Raw genomic sequence first — 22571 nt, 5'->3', positions numbered from 1 at the left:
TGTGTTAACTTCTCAGATTGGTTACAGTCTGAACATAAATCCTATCATTTGTGCCAAAAGTATGAGTACTTTGGTCACAGGTGTCCTTGGCTCTCTCTTCCATCCTTAAAATGGGATGGGACTCTGGATTTCCTTACAGGGACTGAGGAAGGTAAGAAAAGGATGTAAAGATGAACAATTTTATCCTCTTTCTCCTATATCGGTCTTATCTGTGTTACCTTCATTACATTGTGCTTAATGTCTGATGAAAATTGTAATTTTTAAGGACCATTTTGAAAGAATATGGGATTGGTTTTAAGGTGCTAAAAATGGAGGGATAGGAAAGAAGGTGGTTGAGGAGAGTGAAGGTAGAAGTAATGACTATGGAGATGAAAACTAAATGAGGAAATTACATGGAGTCTTGAAATGTGAGAGGTAAGAAATGTGAAGAAGTGACAGTGTGTCACATGGGATGAAAAAGAATTGGAAAGTGGCAAGTGCCAGTTGGAGGCAGGAGGTGTTTGCAGAACCAAAACATGAATAAGAGGTGGCAGTGTCACATGTGGAGACAGAGAGGAGAGAGTGAATTTAAGAATATTTGGAAGAGAGAAGCTGAAGAAACTGAGTGTTGCAGTAAGGTAAGTGCAACTGTCAGATATAATGAAAGAGACAAGGTTAGGAAGGAAGAACTTACTTTTTATGCATCAGGTTGCTGTTAGTGTGTGGATTACAGTGAAACAATCATTTAAACCCATGGAGCACCCAAGGTGGTAGGAAAGGGGCTGCATAATTTTGTTCAAACCAGGGAAGTGCCAAACATCCAGGTCTGATAAGACCCAGCAAGGAAGAGGAGTGGAATCACCACAGTTAGTGAAGAATCAATGGAGAAATCAGAAGAGATGTCCTGTAGATTTGCATAATTTTTGGATTGACAGCAAGAGAATCCTGTAGAAAGAAATTACTAGAGAAGAAAATCAGCAGCAACTTGAAAATGCATGGAACAGAGAAAGCTATAAGCCAGCAAGGGCATGTATGTAGCACTTTTCAGGAATATAAAGACAAATAGGGAAGAGAAAGAACTTTTTTCCAGGATTAAAAAAAACCCCTCAAACTGAAGTAGTCTGGGTAAATGAGTAAAGTATCATCAGGGAAAGAACTTAACTTGCAGAATTTAATAATGGTATGATATGTGATACAGAAAGACTTCACCTGGATTCTTAAGAGTGGATAATGTCTTTGTGAACTATTTTGTTAATTAACTGGGCATATACGTTCTGAGAACTTCTGTCTGAATTCCTGGCTGATTTATCTACTGGGATGCACCATGGTAGTCCTGCAAATCAGCCCCCTAATTGTCCATTTTTGGGACATGTTGGGAGGGAGAGAACAGGATGCTTATGTGTACAGCCACGAAGCTGTGCCTGAAAACCGACATGAACTTCCAAGCCCGTTACTGCAGAGGTGTCCACCCAAAGAACATGGAAGCTTATAGAGTTTCTTTACAGTTACTTTTTAGAGCAGATCTGCAGCCTTTCACATTTCAGTAAGTCTTTCTGCTTTGCTTCCACAGGATCTTGAAAGCAGACGGATGCCATGTGTTGTCAGTGGGTGCTAAGTAAGCAGTTAGGCAATAGCTTTTTAATTTTCATTTCAGATGGTGATGTAACAGTAAATTTTGAAACTTCAAATGGACACACTATAGCCATTGGTGAAGAAACCATACAGGAAGAAAATGTGGTAGAAGCTAGTGGAAATAATAGTACTTTATCAGAGAAAGCAACAGCATCAGAAGGAAAAAAAGAAGATCAAAAAGGTAAATTAATGCATTATTCACAGATTGTTTTTTTGCCTACTTTAAATATTAATGTGTTCTTCCATTAGCACCAATACATACTGTGAGTTCTGTTCTGCCTCAAGGATGCCAGCAGAATCCGCTGAGAGAATAAGACTTACGAAACACCAGTATTTTGTCACTGGTAGGCATGTCTTTTACTGTGCCTATAGCAAGGTCATAAAGAGAAGCATGGTCTGAGCATGAAAATGCGTGCAGGGATGTTTGATTTCTAAATTCAGTGTGAGCCTTTCCTTGTAGCCATGGGCAAGCTTTGATTTCAAATTTTCCTCTTATGAAAGAACACACTAAGTGCATATGCATCACCTTGCAATATCATTGTAGAAGTGGCTCATGGGTTGAACGTTCAAAGGTGTTTAACGCATTTGAAAACCATGTATAATTTTGAAAGTAACTTCCACAACTCATTCCTGTTGGTTTTCATTGAATCTTAAACACCTGCAGTCCAGCAGAAACATTCAAGGGGCTACATCACTACCTCAGACTGAACCTAGGCTATTTATGGAAAATGTATTTTATAACTACAGGGGTTTTTATGGATGAATTGAGTAAATACTGCTAAATATTTAACAGTCCCAGGGTCCATGTTAATTTTGTTACCTTTAGTCAGATCTACTTTGGTAACAAGAGTTTGACTCATAAAGGAAATGTAAAGATAAGTGTGGAATCACAGTTTTTGGACCACTTTTATTTTCTTTCTCTAACATCTTGAATAATGCACCACTTATTTTCCCTGTCAAAAAGTGTTTTTAAATACTATTCCATTTATTGGATTTTCCTCGAGGAAAGAGCAAGGATGCAAAAGATCAAGACTTTCTTGGCTGGCTGTTAGACTGAGCAGCCTTTCCAATGTCTGTTAAACTCTACCTAGTGATGAATGAGCCTCTGGAGGTTGAAAGGGTCGGTTCGGCTAACACAAAAATTTGAATTCTTCTCTGAGCTACGTAAATCACTTGACTATGTAAAAAGTGGCTAGATGTCCAAGGAGAGCAGCCTTTCTTATGAGATTTCTCGTACTTCCTGTCTCCCAAAAAGACAGAAATACAAGATTAGCCTTTGTCATGACATTTAAATACATCTGTCTTTTGGTGCCAACTAGAACCAGATGTGTATTAGGTCGGGGAAAAGAGTTATAAAAGCCATGGAAAACTCCTTTAAAATGGTTCAATTTAACTTTGAGGTTAGATCAGACCACTTATTATATTATGCACCATTAAATACAGCATTTTGGAAATGTTGGGTTTTGGAAGTTTTTCTAAGGTACAGTTTATTTGAGAAATACACATTTTTAACTATGTTGAAATCCCCTCTAGCTGACTTTGCAGAATGCAGAACTCCAATGAAGCAGGAAAGGTTCAATATCTATTTCAAATTAGACTCTGCACTCCTTATACGTTGTGTTGACCTTACAGAGAGAAATTAAAAATGATTGCTGTACAGGATTAGACTCAATACAGAAGAATGTGTAGCAATCACTCCAGTCTCTCTCAGAAAATGAAGAATATATGGAGGAGGGAGAAGGAAAACAAAAAATGAGCAAACCTGGTGTTCTAGGCTTCACAGATTGTCAATCTGAGCATGCAGAAGATGCAAAACACTTCAAGTATACTTTCGTGTTTAAGGAGCAATTCCACACATCAGAAAACGAGTTACACTGTGGAGACCCAGTACAACTCAGCGGGTAGTCATTGTGAATACACTTCAGTTATTCTTTACTTTTATAGCACATTAAGCAAGAAGGTGAGCCAGCCTGTTAAACTCAGTGTAAGAGTAAGGCCCACTCCATCTCACAGATATGTCTCACCTGCAGATTAGTCCTGGGTGATTTTTTTATGGCAGATGCAGTAGATATGGACACACCCACTGGCAGGTACAGGTTTGCTTATGCTCACAGAGCATCAAAATCAGAGCTGAGGCACACATACCTAACTCACTGTCTTCTGCCAAGACCATAAAACATGCTGGTGCTTCAGATCACAACCCTCCATCATGAGAACTGAGATAGGAGTGAATACTAGCTGACAATCAGGAGTAATGGCTGCAAGGAGTTCATCTTTAGTAAGCCTAATGTTAGGCTTCTTAAAGTCATCAACTCTAATGTATAAATCTTGAAGGAAGATATGTACATGTTTGTAAGACCTGAAAACAGGATTAATTCCTGCTGTTTAGTAGTACACTGTGCTGCTGTTCCAACTCTGAGTGAATCAAAGGGTTCCAAAAATTCATCTCAGCCCCTGAAACTTAGGAAGTTATTTTATAATGCTCTTATGAAATGATGGTGCTCTTTACTTGCTCTCTTGTTCAAGTGGGTCTTGAAGATGGCCGTCTGCAATATATGATGACTGCTGGAGCCAGAATCTTAAAAAGAACAAGCAATATAGGCAAATTGTGATAGTAGTATGGCCAGTCTTCGTGAACGAAGATTTTGGGAAAGGTCTTTTACCTTTCCAGCCTGCGCAATGGATTTTTTAGGTGAGACACAGCCTGCGCTGAACTGAGCCCACCCTTTAATCCTAAGGTTCATCTGCCGGGGCCAAGCAAGCTTGGACAATGGCAGTGAGGTCCTCAGGACGTAGGTTTGTTTAGAGTGACCTTCTCATAGATGGATGGCCTTACAAGGCTAACGAGCTCCATCTGCCCGGGGGACCGGGGAATTGAACCTGGGTCACAGTGGTGAGAGTGCTGCATCCTAACCACTAGGCCACCAGGGGTCCCAAATTGTGATAATATGGTGAGAATTGGCAGCAACATGCTGTACAATGGGGAATATGTTAAGAATTAAAAGAAGTTAAAGGAACAAAGTTATTTCAGCATGAGCTATGGGAATACAGTATCAACAGGGCAAACAATAGGCTCAGCCACGCAATATAAAAATGAGTTAAAAAGAAGCAAGTAAAGAAGACAACCCCTGAAAGCTGTTCCCTCTGCTGCTAGGCAGTTCCATAAACTGTGTACCCATCTGCTGCCTGTCAGCTCACAGGTGCCTTTTGTATTTGGTGAAAAATTCCCTTTGGCAATTTAATAGTGTAACTGTTACTATTTATAGTAACGATGACAGTCATCCAAGGAAGGTGTTTAAAAGAAATTTTTTCCTTTATGGCAGAATGATAAGAAACTAGTGACAGTTTTACATAAAACAGGTAATTGATTGGTAAAGCTTTGTCGATGAGAAATCAGAGAATTTTTTTTCTGAGATCATTTATTCACATTATGTTTGTACTAGGCTGACTTCTGAAGTCCTTTGTTTTGGCTAAGAAAAATTGCTAGCATCTTTTGCATAAAATAAAGAGCTAAACTGTAGCTATTATCTGTGAGTCTTGCAAGGGATGCAGAGCAGCAAGTAGACAGGTAGCATATCAAAGAACACCCTGGTTGTCTGGGCAGCAGACTGAACTGTACCACTCTGTCAGGGCTCCTGACCCATGGCACCAGTCTGCAGCAGCCCCAGCAGTCCCCAGAGCTCCAGGTTCCAGGTGTGGTATAAGCATCACAAAGGGGATCCAAGGAGTCTCTTTGCCTCCTGTCCCCTGCAGCAGTGTTGGAGAAGACCAAAAGCCACATCAGTAGTATAGGTGCCAAAATATTCACTGTTTGCCTCCCTAGGTATAGGGGCATAGCACGCTGATGCAGCATGCATGCTGCACCTTGTAAAGCCTCCTGGTACTATGTCAGAGCTGCTTTTCTCCTTTCTGCCCTCCCAAGATGTCTCTGGAACACAGATGTACTAGAGAACTCTGGATTTGTAGCTGAGTTCAGTTTTTAAACTTGTGTCTTACTCATTTTTATCACAGCAAGCTAACTCTTTTAACAATTCTGGTAGATGCTTCCACATCGCATTGTTAGCTTGGGCTTGAAGAAGTGAAAAGTTCAGTAACCATTAGCAAGATGGTTGGAAAAAAGTAGTAAGTTTTGTTTTGCATACCATCAGTCAGATGTATTAGGTGCTGCTTAGCTAAATAATTGCATTTCAGGAAGCCAGAGCTGTGGTGCGGGTGTTGTGGGTGACATGGAGCATAAGCTTCTGGAATGTTCTGGACCATTTATAGCAAATTGATCCTCTCAGATTTTCTCATGTCTTTAAGGGAAGGAAACAGTTTGTAGTCCTGTTTCCAAATGAATTAATGGGCTACCTGCGCATAATTTTTTTTCCCCACAGGAGAACTCTCATATGAGAGCTGGCAAATGTTCCAGGTCTTAGTATGTTGGGCTCAGAGGTTCCTTTCTCTATGTTTTTGTTTACTCTCCTTAAATCTTAAACTTTTCTTTTTCTTATGGCTAACCAAAAAAGAAGGATGGAGGTACAAACTATGGTCTTATGAGCATGCATCATTGCTGACTAACATTTTAGTTTGTCTACCAAGGAATGGTCTTGAAATTCAAATTTTTTAGATTCCTTTTCTCAGAGCTCTTTTCTTTTTTTCCTCAAAGGAGAACAAAACTTGTTTAATTTAAGATAGTAACCCTTGTGTCCCAGGGTCTCAGACAAGAGCCTGCTTTGTCTCAGAAGATTAATCCTGCAAACCAGTCACTGTGAGAGATGAGGCACTTTCCTCCCTCTTGTGTGCCTAGCTGGTTTCCTACACTCCTGAGCTCTGTAGATCATTGATATGAGCAGCATACATAAAAGGTTGTGGGGTTTTTTGCCTGACTCCCTAAGAATCTCTCACTCCAGCAGAGTTATTTGCTGGCTAAAACCAGTTCTTCTAAGAATAGTATATCTTTGATTCATCACCTGAACTATGTAAATGAGGTTGAATCCAAGTCTTCTTAAAAGGAAAGCTACTCTATATAAAGCTGTATTTGGGCAGAGCCTGTCTATTAAGTCAGCTGGGCTGGCTCATGCCAGTAGGCTGATGTGAGAGGCATGGGCTTTCACCCACAAAAGTTGAGTGCCAGAGGAAGCTCCTGACTTGTAAAGCAACTTTTTTTTTCTTTTATAAGAAAGATATCCTAATGTGACTCCAGAATTAAGACTATATACATTATTTTAATGAACCAACTATTCAATTATTTGGGCATATCTTTACAGAAAGTATAAGGGAATATAGAAATATACATACCTCTCACCTTCCAAGTCTCCCATAGATCAAGAAATGGTGAAAGTATGCAGCTGACAGTGAATATGTTTTAGGTGTTCTCTCTTTTTTTAACAGCTTACTTCTAACACGTAGGTTGGGTAGTTAACACTGTAAAATGACAGTCAGTTGGGTTTTTTCCCTTTTTTATTTAGAAACCAATGCAAAACACCTAAACATGGTGGCTTTAGGTCAGATATTATACCTGTCCCTTTCTCCCCTCTCCTGTTTTCTACACTGTCTCTGTTACAAGACCTCTTGTGCGTAGTGCTGTTGAAGACAGTAAGATCTAAAAGTTTGTAGACGTGCAGATCTGCTCATCCATCTTCAAGAAAGATGAATTCAAAACTGCAGAGAGAACTGCAAACAGCATCATGAGACAGCTGTTCTTGTTCAGTCTAGCAAAACGGAGCCTGAGAGAGCCCGAGTGCATTTGATGAATGTAGCAAGCTGGTATATAGCCAGGAGAGAACATGGCTAAAGGACAATGCTGGCACAAGTAGAAAAGAATAAGCTGTGGCTTGAAATACACTTAGACTGGAAATTAAAGGAAGCTTTCTAACAATTAGAATGGGTCTTTTCTTGAACAGAATTTTAGTAGCAGTAACAGGAACAAAAAATTGAGCTGGTTGAATCTAAGTTTATGAAAAGATTTGTCTGAGCTGACCACCTGCATCAGCACAATCAATGAGTCCAAAAAAGTGACAAAAGATAGCTTGTCTTGCTCTATGTCCCATGTTTCTGAATGACAGCTTCCTGGGTTTTGGTGAATCAAAACACAGCTCTCTGCATAGTCTGGAAAAGAAAATCATGATTTGCAAAACTCTTACTGAGTTTCATTGTGCAGGGAGTCATCCTGCGAAAGACAACAAATCATACATTATTTCCAACTTTCATTCTACATGGTTTTGCTCCACTGAGTTCTGTTCCTCTTCCAGGAGAAGGGTGCTTTGCAGTTGATGTAGATCATGTGCTTGTGCTTCAAGCACTACAGGTCTGCTGTGAGGTAGCTTCATGACACTGCTCTAGCTGGAGAAACAAAAATACCAGTACTGTATGACAAAATCCTCAGGTAGAAAAGCTTTGGCCTTCTGTTCCTTAGAAGTTCACAGAAGTAAAGAAAAAAGTCTTGTATTTTACAACCTAGCTTCTGAAACTATGCCCAGCATCTTCATTGGTCCACTTGGTCCAGAGTTTGCAAAAGGTCCCACTTCTAGTTTGCAAAAATCTGATTTTCCAGTGCATATGGCACCTCTCTGAAAGTCATTGAGACTTGGTGAATCCCCACAAGATCAGTTATATACTGAGAACTTTGTAACTCTGACCATCATTTAAGTGTTCACGTGAGAATAGAGTTTTCTTAAGAGTCTGGCCCAAATCACAATTTCTGGGATCAAGAAAATCTGGTCTCCAAGTGAGTCTCTTGAAAATCTGACCTTTGGAAAATTTATTCTAAACATAAACATATTATTGATCCAAATGTTTAATGAGATATTAACATTTGCTTTGCTTTCCTGATAAAAGAGTGAATTATAGGTGGGTTGCTTTTACAGCAGATGTCTTGATCAAGACAGCAGTGCAGAAATCCTCTCTGATGTGCTCTGGAGACCTTTTCTTAAAAGGTCAGTTCTTAATGAACAGATGTCTACATTGAGAAATGAAACAGCAATAAAAATACGTTGCAGCTGGTACTGAGATACCTAGGGGATTGGATTGAACAAATAGAGGGATCTGAACTGATTCAGATGCCTCCTTGTTTTGGCAAAAGAAAGAGCAGGCATGAAGACCAAGGGTCCATATTCAAGCAGAATCATGTTAGGGAGGTACAATTACAACATAATTGTATCTGGAGCCATTTAGAGACATCAGACCATCCCTGTCACTGTTCAAGATCAAGCCACTGTTGTTGTTATTAGTTCTTTGTATTACTATTACTATTTGTTTCTGCATATACCAGAAATTTATTATAGTGTCTTACATAGATGCAGGAAACCACAAAAATTTCCAATGGACTTGCAGTAAAAGAAAGGACACTATGGTTAGGCACTGAAAAATCAGAGGACACCAGACCAGGAAAACAAGCACAGTACTGGCAGCCTAAACATTGTCAGCTTTGGCATCACAGTAGAGGGGAATTTGAGGGAGGACAGTCAGTGAATATTCACAAAAGTCTGGGCTTTAGTCTTATATTTTGTTACATTTTTGTACTTTTTTCCCTGAATCAGAAGATAAATTCTGATATACATTATTTAATCAGTTATACGTTTAGTGTAGATTGACTGTATTACTTTAGAATATGGTGCATAGAGTATTACTTTTTACTGGATTATAATTCTGTTTTTCATATTTTCTCTACTACTGTGTCTAGACACAAAACATGGTAATGGGGTATAAGTACACAAGTTTTAATTTTTTTTTATATTAGTAAGTAAAATTCTGGATCCATAAGTAAAAGGTCTATCAAAGAATTGTTTACACTTAAAATTATTTTGGATCATCATGTCCTTCAAGATCTTCAAAATACAAAGATGTATCTTCTCTTGCCATGTTCGTTATTAACGGAATTCAAATTTTAAAATGTCCTGCTTTTTCAGAATTAGATCAGCTTTTCAACTTCGAATGAAGGTAGGTAGAATTTCACAAGGAAACATTTTTGCTATAAAAGAGACCAAAATGTAACAAATAAGCATGTTTCTTTCTCCATCCAGAGTCTTTCCCTGGAAAACTGAGAGACAGTATAAGAATCTGTGCTTGAAAGAATTTGTTTGAAAGCTGTAAAAGGTTGCTGTGAAATGGTTCTTTCAAAACTTTAGCAAAAACATATTAGTCTATAATAGGCTGGAAATAAAGGAGGAAGACACTGGACAGTTAATGTTAATTCCTTCAGTTCATGAAGAGATGTGCAAGTTGCTGCTAATAATGCAGGCAATGCATTGGGTTTGTGTTAACAAGCCTTAAGCTAGAGGTTGGAAAGGCTTTGTTTCTGAGATGAAGAAATGTCTTTGTTGTCCAACACATTATTTGTTTTTCATCTACTAATCTTAAAATTAAAATGTGCTGCTTATCTCTTGGGAATCTTTTACATGGGAAGGAAGAGAGATGGGAATGTCCATTTATTTTGTCTCCTTTCTTCCCCAACTGTTTTAGGTTTTAGTAACATACAAATAAATCTCATATGATTCTGATGGTATGCTCTTGCTTTTGTAACATACCTTTTCAGAAAGGTTTGGGAAGGCTATCTTGAGACTGAATGGGCACAGAATTGGTGTAATTGAATAGATAAAGATTCCCATGTGGGGACACCTAGTCTTACAACCGCGGTGATTATGTTGCAAAATTTTATGTTTGACTATAAATGGCTCACCTACATTAACATTACAGCTGGCATTAGGCATGCATTTTGAAGTGAATTTCCTAGTCATCCCCACTTAGCCTTCTTTGGTTTGCAGGGCACATAAACCAGGTTTCTTTTGGATGAAACTAAGCCAAAAGATGCACTCAGGAATTTTTGCTCCCACCACCACCAGTCATGCAATCTACAGAACTAGCCTGAAGACAGTACAAAGTCAAGTCTCCTGGAATGCACATTTTGGACATTGCGTCCTGAGTGCTACCTCTTTCACTCTACAGAGCCACTCCTATTGCACAGCACAATGTAGATAAAGTCCAAATTCCTGTTGACTAATGAACTGTTGATTCTTGAAAGTGCAGTCATGTAACAGTACCCAAAGAACTTGCAGGAGAGGAGAGCATTCCCATGCCAATTGATATCCTATCTGATTTAGCTTCATCTGTTTCTGAAGAATAGAAATACCCTGAAGAAGTTGCCCAAAATAAGTTGCTAACAGCAAGCAATCTGCAGCTTAGAAGAATGGGTTGATTCAGGGGACAATTTCAGCTGCATAGCCATATTTGAACCCGTGGCTGACAGAATGGCCCTGTTCACATTCAGATTCACAGGAATCTGAGTTTTATATAGCCTTTTGATCTTGGGGCAGGTAGGGTTGGAAAGAAGCCAAGGAAATTTGTTAGAGGAGTAAATGGCATTTCCCATGTTTAGTTTGCAGCCAGCAGTCTGGTTTAGGATAATGAATGTAAAGATGATCCTTGGAGGTCTAGAATAAATGAAACTGAAAGAAGTTCCAGGTAAATATCTTCTGTGAGAAGGACTTGAACAGAGACAGACAGTATTTTTTTTTTTTCTGAGGTAATACTTCCTTAAGAGGCAGAAGATTAAGTCTCTCCTGATTCCCAAGAGCTCAAGCAGCAAAAGTAGTCACTGTTGTGGGGCTTGCTGTTGACTTTATGTGGTGTATGTCTGTGTCAGTTGGCTTCTGTTCACTTTCTTATCCATAGAGAGCACTACTGGTCACTGCCCAGAAATACCGACATCCCATGCTCCACCACTACCCAAGCCTAAGCCTAAATCTAAAAAAGCTCTACTGCCAGCAAAAAATGCCATTGCTGCTTCCAGCACCACCAGCCATAAGGGTAATGAAGCACCTCATGCTAAAAAAAAGGGAAAGGGTCCTGCTAAGCAGCCTCCTCTCCTGCCGCCCAAGCCAACAGGTCACAGGGCAAATCAAGAAGCTGGTGAGTACTGCCCATGCAGTGCCAGTTATGGTGGGTGCATGTGCATGGGGGTGCTTGGCTTGGTCTTATGATAACTCCTGCCTTTGTACATAGTAGTGTTACTAAAGAGCATGCCATGGATGTTTTTAGCTAGCTTCCCACTGAGCTCTGGTTCTGCTGTCCACAAACACCCCAGACAACCCCAGACAGATCACTGTGCTGTTTAATGAATGTATGCACAACACCAAGCATATCAGGGACAATATTGAATTTTCAGTTCAAGTGTGAAAGCTGGCAACAAAATGACCCAGAGAACTGCTAAAGAGCAAGTAGGATAAAAGGTGACTTCTTTGTCACATGAGTTTCTCCAAAGTAAAACTACTTTGGTGTTGCTATAACTTTCTGCTGGACATATCAACTATTCCAGTTAATTTGACAATATTACAAGATCACAAAGAGGTAAAGGACAAAACCATTAAGACATCTTAAAAGACTGTTAAGTAGCAGTTGGTTTAGCTCAAAAAAAAAAGGGAAAAAGAAAAGAATTACAACCATTAGAAATGAACGGATCTCCCTGAGCTAGCTGATGGCTTGCTGTGATTCTAAATACACACTGGAAATGGAAAATGTCAATCATCAGCCACATCCCACATGTATTTACCATCACACTTTTGAACTAAAAGTTGGCAGTGATGCTAAAGATTATAGGTAGGTGTTCTTAAGGTACTGATCTTGAGTTTGAATGGTTGCAATGTAGACAATGTATGGCCAGTCTTCGCGAACAAAGATTTGGGAAAGGTGTTTTACCTTTCAAGCCTGCGCAATGGATTTTTTAGGTGAGACACAGCATGCGCTGAACTGAGCCCACCCTTTAATCCTAAGGTTCATCTGCCGGGGCCAAGCGAGCTTGGACAATGACAGTGAGGTCCTCAGGACGTAGGTTTGTTTAGAGTGACCTTCTCTTAGATGGATGCCCTTACAGGGCTTGACGAGCTCCATCTGCCCGGGGGAATTCCCTAACCGGGGATCGAACCCGGGCCTCGGCGGTGAGAGCGCCGCATCCTAACCACTAGACCACCAGGGGGCCCCAATGTAGACAATAACCAAAATGAAAACATCCAGATATAATTTGAACACAAGTGGTATTGTGATGAATGGACTCCATATATGCATTGGCAAACTTATACAAGTCTTGTGTTTTCAATCCTCTGTCCGTCTTTGAAAGTCCTTCAGTCCCTCTAGTTTTCTCTGCAAATATGCTGTTTCATAGCTTGTGCATTTTGGCATGTTTTATATTTGAAGCGTACAGAAGAGGACTGTTTGAAAACATTGCAAGACTTCTAGAGTTACAATAATAACTTTTCCATAAAATATCCATTAACTTGGTATTAACTGTCCCTTCTACATCAGATGACTACAAGAATAAACATTTTGAAAATCCAGAACTTGCTGCTTTTATTTCACATGCAGCTGGAAAACTCAGCTCTTCCTAAGTGAATGAGCAGCAGACCTTTCAGAAATAAAACAATCCATCGCATAAAGCAATGTTTATACAAATGGGTGGTACCAAACTGTCAGGTATCTGACTTTTTAAATTAAAATACATACAGATTCCAGATTTGTCTTTTAATAGCCCTGCTGAAATGTCATGCAATCCTTGAGACCATACAGATGTAAAATATGTCCACATATCCCTTATTCTACTGATAGTTTCTTCCAACATTAAAAATATATTGTGTTTTTTTCAAAATGGGGCAATACTTAATAAGTATACCTGATTGGGAACAGTATTAGTAGAAGAGATTTGTCAGATCCCTGTGAAAGTGACCACATGATGCAGCCAGTGATCCAGTCCTGTGAAGGAGAGGAGGAATATGAGTAACAACCTGAGCCATGGCTCTTCTGAGGGCATCACAGTAGGTTTCCAAACTGAAATAGTGGAATTGGGAGAATGGGACTTAAATGCAGGCATGGACATGTGCCAAAAGGCAAATAAAAGCCATGAAATTTTTAATTTAATCAAAGTTCAAATCTTCTACTTAAAAAGAAGCATGACAGAAAATTGTCAGCCAGCCCAGTCAAAAGCAACAATAGCAATAGCACTTTTGACCCATGTGGAAGCGTAGGATGGTTTTCAGTGGGAGAAGTCTTTCAAGTTTCTGTATCTAATTGCGGGTCCAGAAAGGTTCTGAGAATAATGTAAGGATTTTTACAATGGAAACATCTTTTGACATTTTCCCAGCAACAATTGTGTGGCTGTATATTTGTATTATGCTGCAGTTTTTAAGTGTAAGCATGTAAATGGTTCTGTTGACCTCCAGCCTGCACTGAAGTGCTTTGCTGGATCAGAACCAGAGCCTTTTCTTGCAACCATCCACTTTCTCAGTAAGGTTTCTGCTAAATAATATGCAGGTTGGAACCAACATCTCTCTCCACTGCAATTATGAACTACTGCCTGTACAATTTCTCTGCTTCACTTTGTTTTGCTTGTATGTTAAGTCAGTAATTTGTACCTGATGTGGAAGATAAGTGCAGTATCAGTAGATTCGGGATGCTGCCCTCTACCTTGCAGCAGGAAGAGGAACAGTGATTTGCCTGAAGTTTTTATGGATTTTTCCAGATGTACTGGAAGCCTTAAAGCACTCTAAGTGTTTATAAGCCATAACACTCCGCTACAAAAGAGAATGGTATAATGTGTCTTTTGAATTACTTTCCATCTTGGAGATTGAGAACAGTCTCACTGTGAAAGCTATTTTTATATCATGAACTTACTATGGCCAGTATCTGTATTTTGATTCTCTCCTAATCTGCCAGGGTTTTGTTTTTATTTAAATGCTTGTAAGTAAAGTAGGCCTTCCAGCAGATTTCTGTTACAGCTTTCTGTTTTACTCAGTAAGCTTAGCTGCAAGGCTGCTGTGTAGCTTTATAATGCTTTCATTTGTTCTCTGGAGGTTAATGCATTTTTACTACTGCAGAAGTGTTTGAGTTGGATGCATTTTGATGAAAAGGACTGAACCATAAGATGGTTGTCATTTTTATTGCTTTTTAAATGAAATTCAGAAGTTTGAAGCTCCCAGCTCAGATGATAGAATGCACATGAGCAAGCAGGCTAGCTGAAATCTCTTGTGAACTTGGGCATTATACATATATGCTTCAGGTTGGTAAGTATCACAGGGTTAAACAGCAGCATCACTGGCCAGCTTGTACAGCTAGTGTCAAAACCTTGTTTCACAACATTTTCAATACTGCCCAAGCTGGTCACTGGTAAGACAAAGACCTCCAGTACCTACAGGAGGCCTTCAGTGCCTCCTCCCTTCTGAAGGTCATCTGTGCAGAGTGAGATTGGTGATTTCTGCCTCTATTTTATGGATATATCCAGCTGGACTTGAAAGTACATCATTTTGCTGTCCCTCTGCTGTTTGCCATTAAGTAGGAGCACACCAGTTGCAATAACATTGTGAAAGGTAATTAATTGATACCTGTAACAGTCCTCAGATGTCCATTGAAAAGCATATGGAAAATCATATGGTTTTCCCACTGTTCAGACCCAAAATTCATGTACTAGAAAAGGTCAGGCAGTTTCCTCTGTCAGGGAGCATTTTTTTTTTAAATAGGACACTACACAGTTTTGGAATAGGTAGTGGATTTTTTAGATGATGTCCAGGGAAGTTGTAGTGAGCCAACGCAGACTGCTCGAAACAAATTCTCACCGGTTTGTAAGACTGATTCTTTCAGCTGTTCATCATTTCAGTTTTTCCCACTGCAAAGGTGAAATTGGAACTGCAACATTTACTCATCTCAAGCATTTAGATGAAGGACTGTAGAAGTATCAAGTGTAATTTTTTCATTTTATAAATACCAGCACAAGTCAATCCATGCAGGAAATACAATGCAAAAATCATGCAATTGCAAGACTGTAAAATCCTTTTTCTTTTCTTATTTAGCTGGTTCCTCTCATGCAAAAAAACCACCAGACTCCAAGTCTTCTTCATCACCATCTCCTTTGTCCGCATCATCTCATCCCAAAGCCTCTAAGGAGACTTCCAGCAAATTGGGCACATCAGGGACTCCCAGGGGCAAGAAAAAACCCGGGAAACAGTCGACCCCACGAACAGCACCAGATGGGGCTGCTTCTTCCCCCTCAGGTGCCACAACCAACAGTTTGGAAGTGAAGACAGAAAAACCCAAGGCTGAGCAACCTTCCATAGTAACTTTTGAAACGGAGGACACAGACCAATCTAGCAAGTTTGTTGTCCCCCCTCCTCCCACCGCTGCCCCTCCTCCACCTCCATTTCCACCTCCTTTCCCTGCTGCAGCTGGTCAGCCTGCTGTCTCCTCAGATGCCCAGGATGTGTCAGACAGCTGTGTGGCAGGGCCATGCAGCCCTGGATCAGATACTAAACCTCTTCTCCAGACTGAGCATGGCACAGATGAGAGTCTGAGCAGTATGGCCCTAGGCAGAGGTCCAGATGCTAGTGGAGAAGACACAGAAAGGTAAGACAGTATTGCTGTCCTGAGTGAGTGGTAAGACCCACAGCCAAGGAAGCCACGATTCTTTGCAAGGGACACTGTAGGCACACAGGGATCTCTTCTGTTTCTTCTGCTGACTGGTAGTAGTTTCTGTTGCATCCCAGCACAATTTGTTCCTTTCCAGTGCCTTTGAGCCATTCACCTGCAGTACCTCATGTTTCCCCAGAAGGTCATTGCTCACAACCTGCCTCTTACATCATTCTTTGGCTGACACTGCTGTCAGCAGTTCAGCTAGTAGCTGGTGACACTTCTATTTCTCTCTCATAAAGACAAACAAGAAATTATGCTGAATTATAAGGGGGTTTACTTTTTTTTGTGTGGATGTCATTAAATATCTCAGTGCTAAAGCTCTAAATTCAATGGCTGAATTTCCTTGCACACTTGAAAACAAGAGTTTCAGGCTCCAATTACTGGGTGTTTGGTCTGTCACTGCCTAGTAGCTTGTATAAATCTCAGGTTCTGTAAAAACTAGTCAAGAAAAAGGTCATAATTACACTTTTTAAGCAAAATAGCTGGCAGCAAAATGAAACTGGCTTAATGATTTATCTTTTCCCTGCCTCAAGAACCAGCATCTTTTATATAAACCCAAGAGAGTTTAGTCTAGATGACAGTAGCCTAGAGACCTTCCTTTAAATTCTTGCTGGTACATCTGTGTCAGCATTACATTCCTGTGCTGCATCTCCCCTTGCTCTACCCTTCTTTTACACAAAGATTTTCCCAAGGCAAAGGGCAATCTGCTGCCAATTTCCATGGTTGTCAGTGATGGTCATGAACATTTTGGACTCCACTGCAGTGAAACTGTATTTACAATAAATAGGGTTAGGCTTCCAGAAAAGGAAGCTTTGCACTCCCATCTGCTCTCCAACTCGCTCCTCTTACCCCCAATTTTATGAACTGTTTTTCTCTCTTTATCATGCACTGTTTGTCCCATCCCACAAGAAATAAAAAACAATTAGAATTTGTCTTTATACAGTCTTTGCAGCACATGATTCCAGATTGTTTGAATCCTTTTTCCTAACATACATACATAGATACATACACACATCTGCATACGTTATAAATGTTTTACATATGTACATTTTTTAGAAAGGTATTAGTTTGAATAACAGAACTTTTCATACTTGCTTATACAATCTGTCTCCCATTTGTGTTCTGTACTGTTTGCATTAATGTATCACCGTGTCTGCTTACAAATTAACAGCTTGGCTATGAAAGGAGACCAAGAAGTGGAGGCTCCACATCAGGCACACTCTGAACCAGTGGAGGAGGCCGCTGACACTGGTGCCCCTCATGAGAGTGAAAGTAGCAGAGAGAGCCATGGCAGTGACTCAGACTCAGACGGGCCGATACTGTACACAGATGATGATGATGACGACGATGATGAAAATGCAAGTGCTGAAAGTAAGCATCCTGCTTAGCTTCTTAGCTGCAGGCTACCTTTTGCAGATTGTGTTATGTGAGCATGCCTGACCCACGCTAGTGTGAAGCAAAGAAAGAGATGACTGCAGGGGCTGGTTTTAGGGGATTTAGTAATTTGTCACTACTGAGAAATGAGTGTCCTGCTTCTCCCAGACAATTGTGATCAGGAACCTGCTGGGGCCTGTGCATGGATGAGAGCAGTGCACGGATGGGAGTAGAGGTGGGAGGAGCAGGTTCAGAAGAACATGAGGGTGGAACAGGGCCTCCGTGTTAGGGCATCACAAGCCATTGATTTGGCTCACCTCTGTCACGAATTCCTTGTGTGAGTTACATGTGTGGTGGATGACAGAGGAAGCCCATCAGTTGTCAGCTTCACTGTCTGAAAGTCATTTGTTCCTCTTTGATCAGGATGTTTTAAGCATTGGAGCCACCTTAGCAGACAGGGCAGATCACAGTAGTTTACATCTAAGTTTTACAGCTTTGAAATTTCATCTGAGGTCATGACTCTATCATCGCCGTAATTGGGCAGAAGCCCTGCAGCTGCTGAAGGGGTTGTCCTACCCCCATTCTCCCTAATCCCTGCTCCCAGCTGTTCGCTCTTCCCTTAGGCCAGCACTCAAATTCATTTTTGCAGCAGTGGCTGTTGTTGAGCTGATTTTCAATATAACTGGTGGTTCCCTGATCCAGCTCACCCAGTGGCTGCTCCTTTGCTTGGGCAAAGAGGTGGCAGCAGCAGGCTGTTGGGATGGAGAGGAAGGCAGCCCTACCTCTCTTGCAGGGTGGCCATATGCCAGTATAAAATCACTACTGAACCATAGCTTGAGAGCTTTGCCCACAGGTGTTCCGGAGGAGGTGCTTCTCTGTGCTCAGGGAAGAAGTCCTGAACACCAAAGTGCTGTGTACCAAAGTGGGGTGAGCGAAAGTGAACGTGTGTTTTTTATCTTGGCCATTGGTGCGGCAGAAGGTGAAGTGCCAGGTAGCTCAAGAGGCTGAAGTCTTCTGCAGTTCTGTGTTGGGTTTGAATACAATCCAGTGTGATAGAAACCAAAAATTCATGTATTCAGGCAGCAGCATGATGTCTTATGAGAAGTGAGCCGAGAGCCTGTGGTCTTACCAAACTGCCTTACATGGTGAAAATCTGCCAGCCTAGGACATATGTAGCCCACCTTGGTCAGAATGTCAAGACACAAGGGAAAGACTATAAAGGGTGTGAAAAATACCCTTTCTTCCACAACTGGCTGGAGCTAATGCTGACATAGCTGCAAGGCCCTTGTCCCTACTGTGTCAGTTTTATGGATAAACAGATTGCTTCGATATGTTGGGGTTCCTGCCTAGGTTACTTTACAAGCACTCAGAGCACTTTTCTAAGCTGTATTTTTTGTTTTAATTTATAAATAAATTTAAGATGAAAGTGGTAATTGATTGGAAAAAAAGAATGAGGGAAATGATGATAGAATGAGACTAAACCATTTAAGGCTGAAGAAAAAGAGCAGCAGGTTGCTAAATATACTAAGTAGATAAATAAGCCAATCTGTAACGTATTAGACTTCAAAGACACTTAAATGTAGGTTTGTAATTTTTATCACTTCACAGATGATAAGTGATGTTTGTATCAATTTGGCTGGTAGCTTTTTCCTCCAAGCCTTTTAGCTTTTTATTTTTGTGAACTGAGCTAAAATTTTTCTTTTGATGTTAATTAAAATCCCTCTTCTGCATGTGGGAACAAGGTCGCTTTGGGGAGGTATTAAAGTTTTTACTCAGAGTTTGTGTCTGTAACCTAAGCATGAATGAACTAAATCTACCTTACTCTTCCTTTCCTCAGACTCTTTGGCAAGTAAAATCCGTCGTAGGGATACTCTTGCTATCAAACTTGGCAACAGACCATCTAAGAAAGAATTAGAGGACAAAAACATCTTGCAGCGTACATCTGAAGAGGAAAGGCAGGAAATCAGACATCAGATTGGAACGAAGCTAGTGAGGTATCAGTCTCAGGGTAAATGTGGTTTGACTGGGTGGAGGTGGAGGAAGACAATTGAGAACACTGGGTTTATGTTTTAAATGCAGCCCAATATGCACTGCAGGATCTTTGTGGTATAACTGTCTGGAAAGCAGTAGCTTTATTTCTCACAAAACTTTAAAATGTCAATAATATATTTTTTGTCCTGCAAGGAACAAATGTGAGAGGTTCTGGGTTTTTGGGTTGTTGGGTTAAAAAAAGGAAAGAAGAAGAAGGTAACAATGAGTCCACAATAATCAGTGCTATGGTTCAGGTTTTTTCTCAAATTGGTTGGCAGGAACTTTCAGTTGTATGTACACCCATCTCAGACAGAGTCATAGTTCCTGACATACAGAGCATGCCTGTGCATGTTTGTCCCTTCTGACTCTCCCCATCCTCCTCCTGCTCTCTAATTCCTTCATTATTCGTGTGTTGGTTCCAGCAAAAGAAGTGGAAGGAGGCTGACTTTGCAGGTCAGTGTCTGTTTTTTTACTGTGCCCACCTCTGAGGCATGCCTTTCTCATGCTGTTAAACTGCAATGGGATACATGTTACTTTCTCTTTCTGGACCTGAGAACATTGCATGAAAATATTTCACTTCCTTTTTACAAACTTTTTTTTTAAAAATCCTCATGTTAATTTTGGCTTTTGTGGTCTCTGAGAATAGACTACAGCATGTCTGTATTTTGCCAGATCTGTCCTTGTTTCTCTTGGGCTCAGGAATGTTGTCCAGACAGATCTGGAGGATGTCTTCTGTTGGTTGGACACTTACAGATATAGGATAGTCCAGTTGGTACTGCTCCAGTACAGAGTAAAGCAGCTTTGCATCAACATATAGAAGCTGAGTTTGTGTGTGAACTGGGAGGCTGGATAAGGCACCTATTTAATTACTTAACAGTAAGAGCGATATATCTATTGTGTAGAGCCCGAGGGTCACTTTTCTTTTGCTAATAAAGTGGTGTGGTTGTTATCACCACTTTCCTAACCAAATCCCAGCTCTGATGATCACATCTTTCTTGTCAGTGCTCCCTCGGGGGCTAGAACTGCAGAAGCTGCTTTGGTTCCTGCCCTGATCTCCTTGCACAGGGACATTGTGGGTTCTGCTGGAGAGCTGACATGCTCCCCATACAACTCTGCTTTGGTGGCAGGGACAATGTCTGTGTGTGTCAGGGCTGTGCTCGTACCGAAAATCACAACGAAGTTTGACAACAAGTTCCTTAAAAATTCCCAGCGTGGTGATCAACACTTGGCAGCATCAGGGTCTGGTGGGAAATCTCTTTCCACAGCTCAGCCAGGGTCAGGGTCTGCCATTCCTTTGGGACACATCTGGAAGTCCAGGCATGATTTGAATTGGATGAGTTTCACGAGGCTGAAGACAGTTCGTAGTGAACTGTGTGAGTGTTGCTGGACAGAGAAGCACCTATCTTTGACAAATCTGCAAAATAAGTTTTACTGCTGGAATTTTTCATGCTCCTTTTCTCAAGTGAGCAAGTGGACTTGTTTAGTAAACATAGAGACAACATCAACCATGTTCTTTACTATACAAACCAAAAAATTAAAACCTCAATTTGGTTTTTTTTGTAAGGACAGTTGTTATATATAGGTAACTAAATAAAATTAAGTTTCGGTTAAAGCTCCCAATTGTACTGTACATACAATTCAGTGACAAATGAACAGCTTATGGGTTTTGTTGTTGTTTCTTCTTTTAAAAAAGTAATAAAATTTGCATTCAAAATATCTGATCATAGTCTTACAATTGCACTACTCATAATGATGGTGCTTGAGAACAAAAGAAGATTTATTAATTCTTTCATAAAATTACACCTGTGAGGAATTTTAATTTGTGGCGCAATTTCTGTAATATTATTCAATTATCAGTTATTTATGTGTTCAAGTGGCAGCAGTACATCTTTTAAAACAAACAGCCACTCGCCACTATGGTTACATGTGCAGTTATTGTAACTGTCTGGAAATTACCTGTGCTGGCAAAGAACAGCACAGCCATATGAGAAATACCTTTTAACATTACAAAATGTATTCTGTATTACAAATTGGAATTTATTATTTGAATCTGGTTTTAAATCAGTCATTTACTTTGTTCTCACAGGAGACTTAGCCAGAGGCCTACAACTGAAGAGCTAGAGCAAAGAAATATCCTGAAGCGTAAGTATTTTATTCAGGCTTCAGCTAGTATTTACTTAGGAAATGAGCATATGTTGGATTCATATGGAAGCCCGTAATTGTTGCTACAGTATTAGGTCCATAACCGGATAGAAATTATGTTCTAGAAAATAATGTGTCAACACTAGATTTATATACTAACCTGTAACTGTGGCCATGAAAAGAGCATATATCAGTATGCCAGATTTTGCTTGTCACAATCCCACTTCTTGAAGGTGGTCCCAAAAGACCAGGAATGATTTAGATACCCCTTAGAAGTAGTTCTAGGCTGGTTGACTTTCCACCTAATTTTTATGAGGAGGAGGAGGGAATATCAGTAGGAGGCAAAGGTGGGATGTAAGGGCAGAGGTTGGAAGGAGGAGTAAAAAGAGGTAAGGCAAAGTGTTCAGGGGAAAGACAATAGGTATATGCCGAGTACTTCAGCACGCTCACCTTCATATTCACTTCTGACATAAATGTCTTCTGTACTGAAACCTTCATGAGACATTCTCACCAAATATCTTTCCATTTATTAAATCCTTCCTCAATATCCCTGCTGGAAAAAAAGTCTTTAATTCAAATAGTCAAGGGCAGAGGAATGAAGTACATTAGGTGTTTATTCTCTATACCTATTCTCCCATTTACTTATGTTGGTTTTGTTCTTAGGCTGGCAAACTCTTCAGAACAGGAAGTTCTTGTCTTCCTTTATGAATCTTTCCATAATATGGGTGTTACCTAAACACATAGTGTAGCAGTTGCCATGCCCAACTCCATCTAGCCCTGTATTTATTTTGCAGGAGTAGCTAGTATTTGATGGTTAAGTAGAAGAAATAAATTAAGAAAACGCACATGCAAGTCTTTCACACATACCAAAAAACCCAAAAAATTCATCTATTCTTAAGACATGAGAACTTTTCACACCTCATGAAAGAGAAGGAATAATGCTGTTGTTTCCAACAATCGTTCAGAAGAGTTGTGCAATCCTGATG

At 40.2% G+C, this 22571-nt stretch overlaps 1 protein-coding gene across 5 annotated transcripts in view; it reads left to right on the top strand.

Moving 5' to 3' along the window:
- The window catches only part of PHACTR2 (phosphatase and actin regulator 2), a 135023-nt gene that overhangs the window by 94557 nt on the left and 17895 nt on the right, over window positions 1-22571 (top strand). For 4 of the 5 annotated variants that reach the window (XM_027689373.1, XM_027689392.1, XM_027689382.1 and 1 more), the window contains exons 4-9: window positions 1634-1792; window positions 11263-11499; window positions 15423-15972; window positions 17210-17409; window positions 19250-19406; window positions 21530-21585. In XM_027689373.1, coding sequence (XP_027545174.1) covers window positions 1634-1792; window positions 11263-11499; window positions 15423-15972; window positions 17210-17409; window positions 19250-19406; window positions 21530-21585 — 1359 coding nt within the window. The remainder of the gene's footprint in view (window positions 1-1633; window positions 1793-11262; window positions 11500-15422; window positions 15973-17209; window positions 17410-19249; window positions 19407-21529; window positions 21586-22571) is intronic. The other variant, XM_027689402.1, reaches the window with a different exon arrangement.

Source organism: Neopelma chrysocephalum, unplaced genomic scaffold, assembly GCF_003984885.1.
Source record: "Neopelma chrysocephalum unplaced genomic scaffold, ASM398488v2 Primary Assembly neopelma1_23, whole genome shotgun sequence".
Lineage (NCBI taxonomy): Eukaryota > Metazoa > Chordata > Aves > Passeriformes > Pipridae > Neopelma > Neopelma chrysocephalum.
This window is presented reverse-complemented; position numbering and strand designations above follow the sequence as displayed.